Source organism: Plutella xylostella, chromosome 20 (genome assembly GCF_932276165.1).
Source record: "Plutella xylostella chromosome 20, ilPluXylo3.1, whole genome shotgun sequence".
In the NCBI taxonomy this organism is placed as follows: Eukaryota; Metazoa; Arthropoda; class Insecta; order Lepidoptera; family Plutellidae; genus Plutella; species Plutella xylostella.
Genome location: NC_064000.1, coordinates 2,590,715 through 2,603,845, shown reverse-complemented (window position 1 = coordinate 2,603,845; position 13,131 = coordinate 2,590,715). Strand labels below are relative to the sequence as shown.

At 39.8% G+C, this 13,131-nt stretch overlaps 1 protein-coding gene and 1 long non-coding RNA gene across 5 annotated transcripts in view; both read right to left on the bottom strand.

The window, feature by feature from the left end:
* The window catches only part of LOC105391145 (GMP reductase 1), a 28,212-nt gene that overhangs the window by 10,930 nt on the left and 4,151 nt on the right, over positions 1-13,131 (bottom strand). For 2 of the 4 annotated variants that reach the window (XR_007267438.1, XR_007267439.1), the window contains 6 exons: positions 12,885-12,952; positions 4,575-4,713; positions 4,019-4,128; positions 3,264-3,357; positions 2,094-2,222; positions 1,537-1,627 (listed from right to left, as the gene is read on the bottom strand). Coding sequence is in view for 2 of the 4 variants with exons in the window: in XM_048628233.1 (XP_048484190.1) it covers positions 230-316 (87 nt within the window). In the remaining 2 variants the exon portion in view is untranslated. Of the gene's footprint in view, positions 1-229; positions 437-1,536; positions 1,628-2,093; positions 2,223-3,263; positions 3,358-4,018; positions 4,129-4,574; positions 4,714-12,884; positions 12,953-13,131 lie in introns of those variants that run through there. The other 2 variants (XM_048628234.1, XM_048628233.1) reach the window with 2 other exon arrangements.
* On the bottom strand, positions 12,186-12,495 carry LOC125490099. The gene is made up of 2 exons (XR_007267440.1): positions 12,441-12,495; positions 12,186-12,293 (listed from the first exon to the last, which is right to left on the bottom strand). It is a non-coding gene; the product is annotated as an uncharacterized LOC125490099 (long non-coding RNA).

Sequence of the window (13,131 nt, the reverse complement as noted above, 5' to 3'; positions counted from 1 at the left end):
AATATAATCATAATATATGTACAGTTAAGTATTTTGAGACTACTGTGGTTTTTTTTTAAATGTAAGTTGAACTCAAATATTGGCGAATACAAATCGTACAAAGAGTTAAATGTCGTGATATTCGGCCCCAATGTCATAGGACCGATCACAAGACACAGGAATACACCGAACCACTTTTCAGCTACAGCGATTTCAGCCCAATGAAAACATTAAATTAAATGAAACTTACATCATTTCTGCTCTTCAGAGTGCTCCTTTTAGGCCGTAACAGCACATCTTTGAAGTCAAGCTTTAATTCGTTGATAATGTTAGGCATTTTGCACTATGAATCGTTGCCGTATTCCTAATTTGAATGTTTAAAAGTATTTTCCGATCAGACGCGCTCTTTCCCGCGCGCAGTATCGACTGCCGCGCACTGGGTTGCCAGACCTACATTTAAAAATAGCCCGAAGTTTTATTTTAGTTTTTCGCGAAAACAATGTTTCTTTTGTAATGCCTGTCTTGCTTGAGTAGATTATTCTGTGTGCGGTAGCTATAGGTGTAGTATATTGAGCTGGACCAGCGGCAGCGCTTGTTAATGAAAACTAGTTCTTTCATGCATCTTTACTGTAAAAACTATCTTAGCTGGAATTGGAAATCCTGAGAATTATAATATAGAATTTCCAAAAGTCGTGGAACAAATTTTGGTAAGAATGACTCCCTGACTACCTTTCGGCTTAGTATACCACTTTCGAAACACCTTGTATTAGTATTTACTAGAGCTGTTAAGTAGTACAACACACATTTAGCTCTGTGCAGATTGGAATACTGTGAACTTTGATTCGTGATTTCTTTTGAGAATCACCATTATTACTATTATTAGCACACCGTATCATAAATCTGACTTGCCGTTCTCCTCTTCATTGTAAAGAGACACATGTAAGATGTCACATTCCTACAAATAGGCAATATATCTTATTCAGGCAACACTGCCTCTCTAATTGCCACGGTGACGTCACAAGGGCAAGCAAAAATATACATTTTCAGCCTCTAGGTGAAGGCTAGACTGACAGCTAGTAGAGTGAAACCGACGTTTCTTTTTTCCCGGCGGTGGGTAACGTAGCCAGTGTCGGTTGTGATAAAATATTGACATAACATCAGCTGTTTGCGTGCGCGTACGGCGCATGCGCGGATTTTGGAAGATAGAGAAGGGATTTATAAGATTATAGGTAATATGTATGTAGTTATAGGTACCTACAGAATGCTGGATAAAGGGTAAAAATCGAAAGGGGTTGCGTTATGAGATTATACTAACGAAGATAGGTATATGGTATAGGTATCAACGGAATGCCGGAAAAAGGGTTAAAGTCGAAAGCGGTTGTCCATTGAAGTAAAAGAAATAATGGTTCTACACACAAAGTAAAAAACGTCTAAAGAAAAAGAATTGTTACAAAAAGATATTTCATTATAAGTACTTATCAGCCAGAGTAAACCCATAATTATACTGTGTGTGATATGGTTGATCTAGGAAAAGTAAAACTTTGCCAGTTTATTTACCTGAAAATAATAGGGCATATCATTGATTAACCTTCACTCGTAGATTTTCTGGGCTCTGGTGATGCAAACGCAGTCTAGCTCAGGAACGCAGCTGGAAAAAATATCCGTTAAAATAGAGAGAATTAAATAACCACATGGATTGACCTGAAAATGTTGCTGATATTGAAATTAGTACTTATTTATAAGTAGTGAGCACCATCGACACATTAGCAATTCACTATACATAAACAGCGTAGCTTGCCTTTCAAACATCTGTCGGATCCATACTAGTTAAGTCATATTGTAAATAATGCTAAATGCTCGGTGGTGGTAACCGCGCAGGTGCTCATTTTGGACCACTTTTCTACGACTACTATTGACACTGTTGTTTACAAATTACAGCTCACCTAGCTGGGACACCCTGTACATGTACCATCGCTGAGCCCCGGCGCTGGCTGCACGAAGTCGTCCCCCAGTATTCTACGACTGTTTAATAAATTACCTCTTTTCAGCTCACCCAGCACTTTTGAAACACTCTGTATACACGTACCATTAGAACACCCTGTATATACACGTACCCTCGCTAAGCCCCGGCGCTGCCGCTGGCACGTAGTCATCTTCCAGCTGCCGGAACATCGCTTCCCTGTAGTTGCCGTAGCCGTCGCACGCGAGCCGCGCCCCGCTGCGGCAGCGCTCGCGGGCGCAGTCTGCAAGAGCCGCAAATGTAAGAACGTCCTCTGCTGGCTAAACTAAGTTAATTCGCATAATTAAGCCAGATACTTATACGTCCATCGCAAACTATATACACTATGCACTATGTATGAAAAACGGGTAAGTAACTACATATGCACTATGTATGAAAAACGGGCTCAACTATGCCAACTAACTAAGTTTAGCCGGCAGTGCCGTTCGGCTTTACACTTCGGTTCAAACAACTTGGTAGTTCTCAAGTTGGCAGCGAATGCATTTTTCTTTTGGTTTGCTTATCAAACTAACAAAAGGGCCTATTCATTCCTTCAAAGATTTGTGTCGAGTACCATGCACATGCACACACGCTGAGTTGCAGCAAGGGACTTTAAGCTAATTTTGACCTTAAATGTTTCCTTAATTGCTGCCTTACTTTTACAGTACCTATACGGACAGAAAGAGACTGACATAGATTTAATATCGACTGTGAAAAGTTACATCTTAAGAATCATAATCAGCCAAGAACAGATTGCTGGGCAAAGGTAGCAAAAGCATTACCTACGAGTCATCGGTAGGTACCTTCTACATCGATACCATTTCCACGATGGAATTCACATCGCAATTTCTCCAATTTACTGGCAAATTGCACGTTTGTACATTTATATTGGAAACGTAAACGAAGTTAATGCAGTCATTCCAGAGCCAGCCGCAACGGCAAACTCATTATTCATAATTTAATTGGGAAATTGCAATTTATTTCGTAAACAGGTAACTTTTGCCATACCCTACGATTTTGTGCCCCTATCGCACCCTTATTATATCGTGACTATGATGATAAAAAGATTCGATACTTCATTATTGCAAAATTAGACCCAAAATTGTGTAAGTATAGTGAGTTAGTGACGGTGTTGGAAGAATGCGTTATAAATGACCAGCGGATATACGGATTCCATATCGAAGTCGATAAACTCATGTAATGCGCGTTCCGCCAATCACAGTTCCGTATTTATGGCGAATCGCGATACTGTCGATAGCAAACCCGTGCAGCGGCAACATCTTACCACAGTTCATGTTGGAGACCTCGACGCGCGGCACCTGCACGCCGTGGATCCTCGTGCCGTCCTCCAGCGCGCAGTAGCACACGAAGCGGCGGCACTGGAACAGTCACCGTCGCCATTAGCAGCCATATAGTGTCCTCAAGTGACGTAAACTATGATTTGTTCCTTATGGGGTGCATGGATGAAGCCTCCTCCAGTGATTACCTGGTTCTTATAGTTATGCGTCCGGCACACTACTGTGGCTGCCCAATCGTCTCAGATCTCACCACGGTGGCAAGGCAAATTCTAGTCTAGTGCTAGTGTTTGCCACTAATCCGCTAATTATTTGTTTCTTTAGCAAAGCAGCCCCAGCCACCGGGTGCCCTCTGTGACCTATTAGATGTGGTGCTACCAAAAGTTTTAGCCACTACAAGATAACTCAGGGCATCCATGCTGGTTGTGAATGAAACGTTTTTCCGGACCCTCCTGGTGGATCAGTTATCTGGTAAGTAGGGGTGCACAAACGTGATGTCTAGGAGTATATAATTAGAAGCAACAAAATTAGCAGCCCTCTGTTACGTGTGACATGGCATGCCATGAAAAGTTTTAGCCATCCTGCTACAAGAAAACATCCATGCTGCCTGTTGTTATTAAAACGTATTCCCGGACTCTCCAGGATCTTATCTGGTAAGTGGGAACGCACAGTAAACGTGACCGCTAGGAATGTATAAAATATGTCCAGGGACTTGGTGATACATTATTGTTTTCAGTAAGTATACCTGAACAGGGGCGTACAGCCAGAGCGGCGTGCACTGCGGGGCCTCGAAGTGCAGGTGTCCCTGGGGGCCGTACTTCTTCTTGAACAGCTTCATCTCGCGCTTACACGGCTCTGCGGCAGATGATTTAGTAGTAGTAGTAGTATAGCTTTATTGTACAGTATTTTGCACTACGGATTTTAGATTTGATATTAAGTAAATGTTATTACCACTATACTGATTAATATTGTGACAGGAAATGGTTTGGACAGCGGCATAGAACGCTCATAGATGAATATGAAAAGACATGATAAAATTTCACGTCTCGCTTGCTCACGGGGTGAAGCCATGTGCATACTTACCTAATCTTTTATAACGTGTTGTCGTTGTCATGACATGTGTGTCTTGGTAATGCTATTGTAGAGCGTGTGCACGAAACGAGTATCTCCTAGTGACGTAACACCTGTTTCTTCTATACGTGCGGCAGACCTGGGCTAAACTGATTGGCCAACTTGTCTGAAAGAAGACGCTATTGACTCAGTAAGTAACGTTATAAACGATTGCATTCCATTTAACTCACCATAAACCCAGTCGTTCTCCATGCTCTGAGACCTCTTGGCCCGTCTGGAGACGATCTCGAGGCTGTGTATGTCGCGGCACTTCCCGAAGCGGCAGACCAGCCCGTCGTCGCAGCCCGGCTCCAGGAACTCCTCCTCTATCTGGAGGAATGCTGGATTATTAGGAGGGTTAGGGTTATACTGAGGAGAAACGAACGAGCGAGAGCTGTTGTGCCATCGGCACTTTCAATACAACGAGATAGTAATAAGAAAACTCCAAGTACAGCACAAATCACTTTATTCCTCTTCACAGATTCACTTTACAAATCACTTAAGATCACAATAACAATCCACAAGTAGGTATAAATAATCTATGCTAATGTAACATCGACCATTCTCGTCGACTGACGGAGAGCGACTGAACCGAGCTAATGGCTCTCACTTGCTTTTATACTGGTTTGGCATCACTGCTCACTCTTACATTTAGCCATAGACGGCGGGACTGAGCAGTGTTGCCAAGTGTAAAAAGACGTAGTGAACTCGAATCATGACATTCGGCCATCCTACATCGCGTAGCCTCCCGGCACGCGTAATAAACAGTCAGACAGTCGTCTTAATCATAAAGTTACATGTACATATCAGCCTATCGGTTTAACACAAAACAAAAACTTTCCTAAACAATTTCATCAACTGGAATCATGACATTCGGTAAAGATATAAATAATTTATTATACATAGCAATGATGAATTGCATACTTATCGTTATTCTGGGATACATATAATTTACATTTCTTTTTAATGTAACGTATAAACTATACAAGTACATAGGTACACATAGGTGTAAAATACTTAGAAGTAGTTTACATAATTTATATTCTACACATGTAATTTTATAACATACTCAATATTAGGTATTACATAAAAATAGTCTAGGTACCAAATCATATAAATAATTACAAAATCTATACTCCTTTAAATTATAAACAATTGAAATACACACATAATAAGATAGCAAGTAGATATTATAGACAGCACTTTGTACATATTACGAACCTAATATTTAATCTGAATCTTCACTGTTATTGGAGCTACTGTGGTCACTGTCGTGAATCTCTAATGCTTTTATGTGAATCCAAGGTCTTATCCTGTCTACAGCAATGACAGAGTCATAAGCTTTGCCCCTTTTTGGGAAACCAGGCACTTCAGTTACTCTATAACGATCATTACCGAGTACTTCGGAGATCCTGAAGGGGCCAATAAACTTTGACAGTAGTTTGGTACTTTTACCGTCATTGCCGTAATTGTTTCGCGATATTTTTACTAAATCACCGACCTTGTATGTGACGGCCGGTGCTCTTTTTGAGTTATGTCTACTTTTCTGTTTTTCCTGATCTTTTGCTATATTAGAGCTAATTTCTTCTCGAATAGTTTGTAAGCTGTCATTATCGTTTTCGGTGCCAATTTCTAATTTGTTTGACAGATTGTCTCGCATCCGAACACCAAATAGAGCCTCTGTTGGCGTTTTTTGGGTGGTGGAACTAACAGTATTGTTGATTCCCCATTGGATTTTTCCCAATTGCTTGTCCCAGTCGCGTTCATGGCTGTTACAATTTTGAGTAGCTAACGAGTTCAAAACAATTTGGTTATATCTTTCAGCTTGACCGTTGGCTCTGGGACAAGCAACTGCATTTAGAACATGCTTTATACCATTCTCGCTACAAAAATCCTTGAAAGCCGTTGACGTGAACGACGTTCCACGATCTGATATTATCCTAGCTGGTATTCCAAAATCATAAAAAATGCTTTGAAGCACCTTAATTGTACTTTTGGTTTTCGTATCCTTTACCGCACGAACAAAAACGTATTTTGTGAATCCATCCACAATTGTCAGTATGTGAGTATTTCCGGTCTTGCTTTTAACAAACGGCCCCAAGTGATCAATGTGGATGGTGTGAAACGGTACGCTTATTTTTTCGATGGGAAATAGGTGGCCTGTCTTTTGTCGCGACGCATTGTCTTTGTTATACGCACACTCTATGCACGCGTCCACATACTTTTTCACAAATCGCCTAAGTTTAGGAAACCAATATTCTTTTTGAATTCTTTCTAATGTTTTAGAATAGCCCGGATGGCCCATCTCATCGTGATTTGCTTTGCATATTTGCCACCTGGCGTTTCGCGGAACAACTAACCGTAAGCTCTCCTCTACCTTCCTATACACGGTTCGATTTTTGACATGATAATTCTTTTTAATATCTTTACACTCTTCATCTTCTTCCGGCTTAAGGATTTTAAACACCCGTGCGATATCGGGATCTGCCAGTTGCAATGTAAGAAGCCAATTATCCTGTTCAATGTTATAAATATTAACGCATGGATTGTCATCTGATCCCGCGGTTAGCGTGGCATTCCGGCTTAAGGCATCAACGTGTGTCATCTGAACTCCAGGACGATACTCAATTTCAAAAGAAAATTCAGAGATTTGAAGCCACCACCTTGCTATCCGCGGAACCAAGTCTCGTTTCGTTAATGTAGTTCTAAGGGCAGCGCAATCTGTATATACTTTGAAATGCAAACCAAGTAAATACACCCTAAACTTTTTTAGAGAGCAGACGACAGCCAACGCTTCTAATTCGTAGGAGTGCAAATGTTTCTCTTCGGCTGTCGTTTGCCTACTGAAGTAAGCGACCGGCTTTAATACCCGAGTTTCCTTCTGCCACTGCATCAAAATTCCTCCAACGCCAAGGGAACTGGCGTCGGTGTGCAGTTCAGTTTCGAGCTTGGGATCGTAAAGTGCTAAAACTGGTCTACTTACAAGTTTCTCCTTCAAAACTACAAAGGCTTTATCTTGTTCGTGAGACCATTGCCAGGCAGAATCTTTCTTAAGTAGGTACGTTAGGGGTCGGGCAATTTCCCCATAGCCTTGGATAAACTTACGGTAATACCCGGTCAAACCAAGAAATTGACGAACCTCGTGGATGTTACGGGGTGTAGGGAATTCCTCTACAGCCGCAACCTTTGCCTTACCAGGCTGTATACCTTCAGAGGATACTTCATACCCCAGATACTCAACCTTCGTAGTGAAAAATCGACACTTTGATAACTTTAAGGTCAGCCCAAACTGCCTAAAAAGTTTCAAAACGTCCTCCAATCGCTGAAACATTTCGTCAGCATTTTTAGAGGGTATCAGTACATCGTCTAAGTATGCAAGAGCATATTCGAATCTCTTATTGCCCAAAATCTTATTGATCATCCGCTGAAAGACAGCCGGGGCATTCGCTAGCCCGAAAGGCATGCGTTTAAATTCGTAATGCCCATCGGGCGTTACGAATCCAGTAAGATGTTGACTATCTTTTGCCATAGGGACCTGATAGTACCCGGAGGCCAGGTCTAATGTGGTAAAGTAAGTGTTACCACTGAGGTTCGAGATCTGGTCGTCAATTATTGGGAGAGGAAAACGGTCTTTACACGTCTTGTTGTTGAGGGCTCGAAAATCAACACAAAGTCGCTGTTCACCAGTTTTCTTCTTAACCATTAGAATGGGGCTGGAATAGCTAGAACTTGATTCTTGGATGATGTCATTACGAAGAAGTTCATCAATAGTTTCCCTTACTTTTTCGCGCTCTAAATGTGACAGACGATATGGCCGATATACCACCGGTCTATTATCCAAAAGTTCGATGTGCATCTCCACATCTTTCACACAGCCAATTTCGTTTAGATTAGTGGCAAAACAGTCCCGATAATCTTGCAAAAGAGAGTATAACCTATCTACTATCTCTGTTTCTAAACCTTCACCTATTTTCACATCCTCTCGCTTCAAAGGTTCCAAATCAGCCGCATTGGTAACGATCCTATTCATTTGGCATGAATCTCTTTCTAAGAAAGGTACTGCTCTTGCTATCAAAGTGCCTGTATCAAATTTCACAGCACCGGACGCCAAGTTGGTAATTATCAAATTACCCTTGCCATTTGCAAGGTGGTAAGCACCTTGAAATAAACCGAACTCTCGTCCGGACACAACAGAACAGTATCCCTCAATGTAAACATCACCAGTGTAGGTGGAATCACCAGCCTGTACAGTTACGATGCTTGTTTCCGTGACTTCAGTAGGCTCAGCAATGTATAGCTTAAGTGGAGCTTCATCAGTTTCGGAAGTGAACGGATTGCAAGATGGACTCTTGTAAAAGGTTAACCTATCACTGTTCTTTAAAACCGTAATGAACGGAAGTTCAGTAAAGTTCTGTCCGACAATAATAGATGTTGGCATTATTTCATCAGAAATTACAAGGATCTCAATAGATGCATCAACTTCGTCAATTTTAATCGTTACATGCGATTTATACAAAGGATGAATAGATGAATTGCCAAAACCCCTTACTACAGGTAATCCGTCGTAATTCTTGGTCAATTGCAAGGCGTTTGCATCAGTTTGACGAATGAGACTACACTCGCTACCAAAATCAATGTATGCCTCAAAAGTTTTGTTATTTACTGGGATAACCTTAAAAAATTTGTCGTTAGCCTTATTGGACACGTCAATCTTTAAAGTCTTTCTCTCAGATGTGGTATCTTCATGAGCTTGTGATCGCTGCAGCGGTGTAAGCTTACAGTCATCACTGTCATGCCCGATTCTATAGCAACGTTTGCATTTAATTAGTGGCTTCGGACATTTATAATAAGGGTGTCCTTTTGAACGACAGTTAAAGCAATTAACGTTATTATTCCTATTCGATTGGTTGGCATCGTTTCTATTTCGGTTGATGGTTCTTTGATTACCTCTACTATAGTTTCTGTTTTCATTTTGATTCAGTGACTGTGAACGTTGGGAGCAAAGGAAATTTAATTATCCTTCGGGTTCCCTACAATCTAGAGTTTGCGCCCCACTTTTAATTGAACCTTCACTTAAACCATGTACAATACAATCGACTGCTTTCTTGCCACTTATTTCACACCTGTTTAATAAGCTAAGTTTATCATAATAGTACTCCCTAAGGCTTTCATCATTTCGTGAAGTTCGGCTAAGCATTTCTTCAAGAAGACGCCCATAGTTCTCCTCACTAGGAAATGCCTTCTGAAGTTTGATCTGCCATTCACTCCATGAATAAACCACTGATGGTAGAGTTTCAAACCATCTCTTGGTCAATCCGGTTAATTTTTGTAAAGAGAAATGTACAATTTGCTTATCGTCCCATGCATAAATGGTGGCGCATTCATTCACCTTCTTTAGCCAGCCTTCGATGGTTTGAGCTCTATTGGAAGGATCAAACTCTGGTACCACGTTGTTCAAGTTGTTACTAAAAGATGAACTCTTACTTGATTCACCCTTGAAGTCAGCCAAGAGCTTTAGAACATCCTCTGTAGTTAGCCTGCTCGAATATTTACGCACTTTCCTGGGCGCTCTCTCTTCACTAGAAGACGATGATGAAGATGTTGAGGGGCTTCTTCTCCTCCTCCTCTTCCTTTTTCTTTTCATAGGTGGCGTCGAGGGCGGTGTAGCGCCGTCATCCTTCTCGAGAGGCATAGCTGTAACAATTAATTTCCTCTGACTAGCTATCCATTCATAATAACATTAATTCCTATACAATAAAGTATACTGTTCACATCCGATCTTGTTTTATTTTATTTCCAACTATGTACATGAGCACCTTAAACTTTTAATTTTTCCAGAAATAAAAGCAATCTTTAATTCAGTTAAAAAGTCTTGTCTAGTTTTCCTCTATGCATAATTTGGTATATGTCTTAGTTAATCATACTTAATAATAAAAAAATAAACTGTTTCCGTTAACGACAATAGACATACCTAGTCAACAACTAGTAAACATACATAATTCATTCAAGTAGTAATCCAGTGGACATGGCTAGTCCACTCATACTTCATAAGGACATACCTAGTCCTTTCTAACCAAATAATCCAGTGAACATACATAGTCCACTCAAGTAATAGTCCAGTGGACATACCTAGTCCACTCATACTTCATAAGGACATACCTAGTCCTTTCTAACCAAATAATCCAGTGAACATACATAGTCCACTCAAGTAATAGTCCAGTGGACATACCTAGTCCACTCATACTTCATAAGGACATACCTAGTCCTTTCTAACCAAATAATCCAGTGAACATACATAGTTCACTCAAGTAATAATCCAGTAGACATACCTAGTCCACTCATACTCACTAACGGACATACCTAGTCCTATCTGACCAAAAAATCCAATGAACATACATAGTTCACTCAACTAATAATCCAGTAGACATACCTAGTCCACTAACTCTCATCAGTTTTGAAAAATCTAATAATTGAGATCAACAGAGATCTAATCTAAGTTCTATGTACCTACTCAGATTGTCTGTCTAATTTGTAACCGGGTACAATTTAGGTAAAATATTTTGTTTGTTCATTTTTATTTGTATATTATCTTTATCTCAGTGAAATTTCAGCATGTAAGCATCATCATATAAATGTAATTGGAGCAAAAACTACGAAAACAAGAGCTAGGCAGTAATTTATTTGCAGCTTTTAAGTACTTTTAATTTAACGAGTCAGTACGATCGAAGAGTAGCCTCGACCACGTACAGTGTAATGTTATGTAATTATGTTTGTCATGCTTTATATTCAATGAGTATGAATTTATTCAAAAAAATAATTAACTGCCAGTCTAATTCTTGTAGCTTCAACTCATTTCAATTCGACATAAAGAAAAATAAACCATGTGAGCGTACATACCTTGGATTTTATCCCGCTTCTGAAGTAATAAGAAAACTCCAAGTACAGCACAAATCACTTTATTCCTCTTCACAGATTCACTTTACAAATCACTTAAGATCACAATAACAATCCACAAGTAGGTATAAATAATCTATGCTAATGTAACATCGACCATTCTCGTCGACTGACGGAGAGCGACTGAACCGAGCTAATGGCTCTCACTTGCTTTTATACTGGTTTGGCATCACTGCTCACTCTTACATTTAGCCATAGACGGCGGGACTGAGCAGTGTTGCCAAGTGTAAAAAGACGTAGTGAACTCGAATCATGACATTAGTGATTCGTTTTTCGTTATACAGAGTGACCCACCTGGACCCGTTTGGAGTTTATGACAGGAGCCGCGTCGAGTGATGTATAGTGCCACAATCTTATCTGTTCCGGTGGCGACGTCGCTGTCATTGAATCCAGTGATGCCATCGATTAAATTTTGCCTATTTCTGGTTTAAACGACAACTCATTTCTGCTATTACCTATTTTTATAATTAGGTACATTCATAAGTATAGATAAATCAAAATATAGGGTCGATAGTAAATGAAAGAGGATATAATATATCAAACGACATTTGTTGTATAAAAAAATTGTCCACGGCAAACAGAAACAAAATTAGTTCTGATTATGTTCTGATATAAGACATTAAATCTAGATTTTACAATGATATAGGTATGTAATATCTGTGGGTCGTGGGAATAACGAAATAGAAAACTATTGTACTTAATTATTATTTATTTATGAACACTTTATTTTTTTCATTTTCTTAAGTAACAAGAAACAAGAGCATAAAATTCAAAGAAATTCAGACAATGTACAAAGGCTAATTGCCAAAAATCCATTTCTTCCAGCCAACCCTTGATACTCGTAGTGGAAGAAGAAGATGTCATTAATCATCATTATTTCGTCTAAAATCGCTGCAGGTGCGAGAAATTCTTCTTGGTATACTGCCTAAGGTATAGGTACGCAGCTTCACTCACACCTGTAATCAAAGAAAAATAAAGATTATATACTTTCATCACGACCCATCCCGTCCCCACTGCTGGGGTACGGGTCTCTCGGGAAAATATTAATAAAATTACATGTAAGTATATGGGTAAAATTATTCGTCATATTTGGCAACACTAACCTGTAGCCGCTGCAACTCGTTCTTCCAATTTTTCTAACGGAATTAAAAGCGCCTGAATACGTTATTCTTCCTGCATAAAAGCCAATATATCTAGTATTACTTTTCTTGCATCACTTTTCAGCGCTTTTGGCATTATTACACCCAGAAAATCACAAAACAAATTAAATAACGTAGCGTCAGCCTCTTCGCAGAAATTGACAACTCAAATAACGCACAGAGTATGAAAGGACGTTTGACAATGACGTCTCGTTAGTACACATTTTGACCACCGGAACAGATAAGATTGTGGCACTATATTCGCTAAACATGCGTACTGGCCAGCCAGAGACTGACAACTACTTGTCTAAGCTGACAACTAATCTGGGTGCCACTTAATCCTTTCACCACAGTAAAATACTCTTGTCCAGCTCTAGTAAGCCACTGTCATGCAAAGATTAAACTTACCTCAACTTCTTCACTTCCATTATTATTGTGGATTGTCTTCTTGAATTCAGCACACTTCTCATTTAGTTCTGTAAGAAAACATAATCGATAAACTCACATTGCTAATTTTGACAAAACTTATCCAAGGAGTCTCTACCTAAAAATATGAAAAGAGTAGGTAAAACCAGGTGGCTCACAACTTGCAAGTCATCCCTGATCTCTGATTACCCCTCGAAATTAAAATAAACCAATCAAGATACCAAAGCCA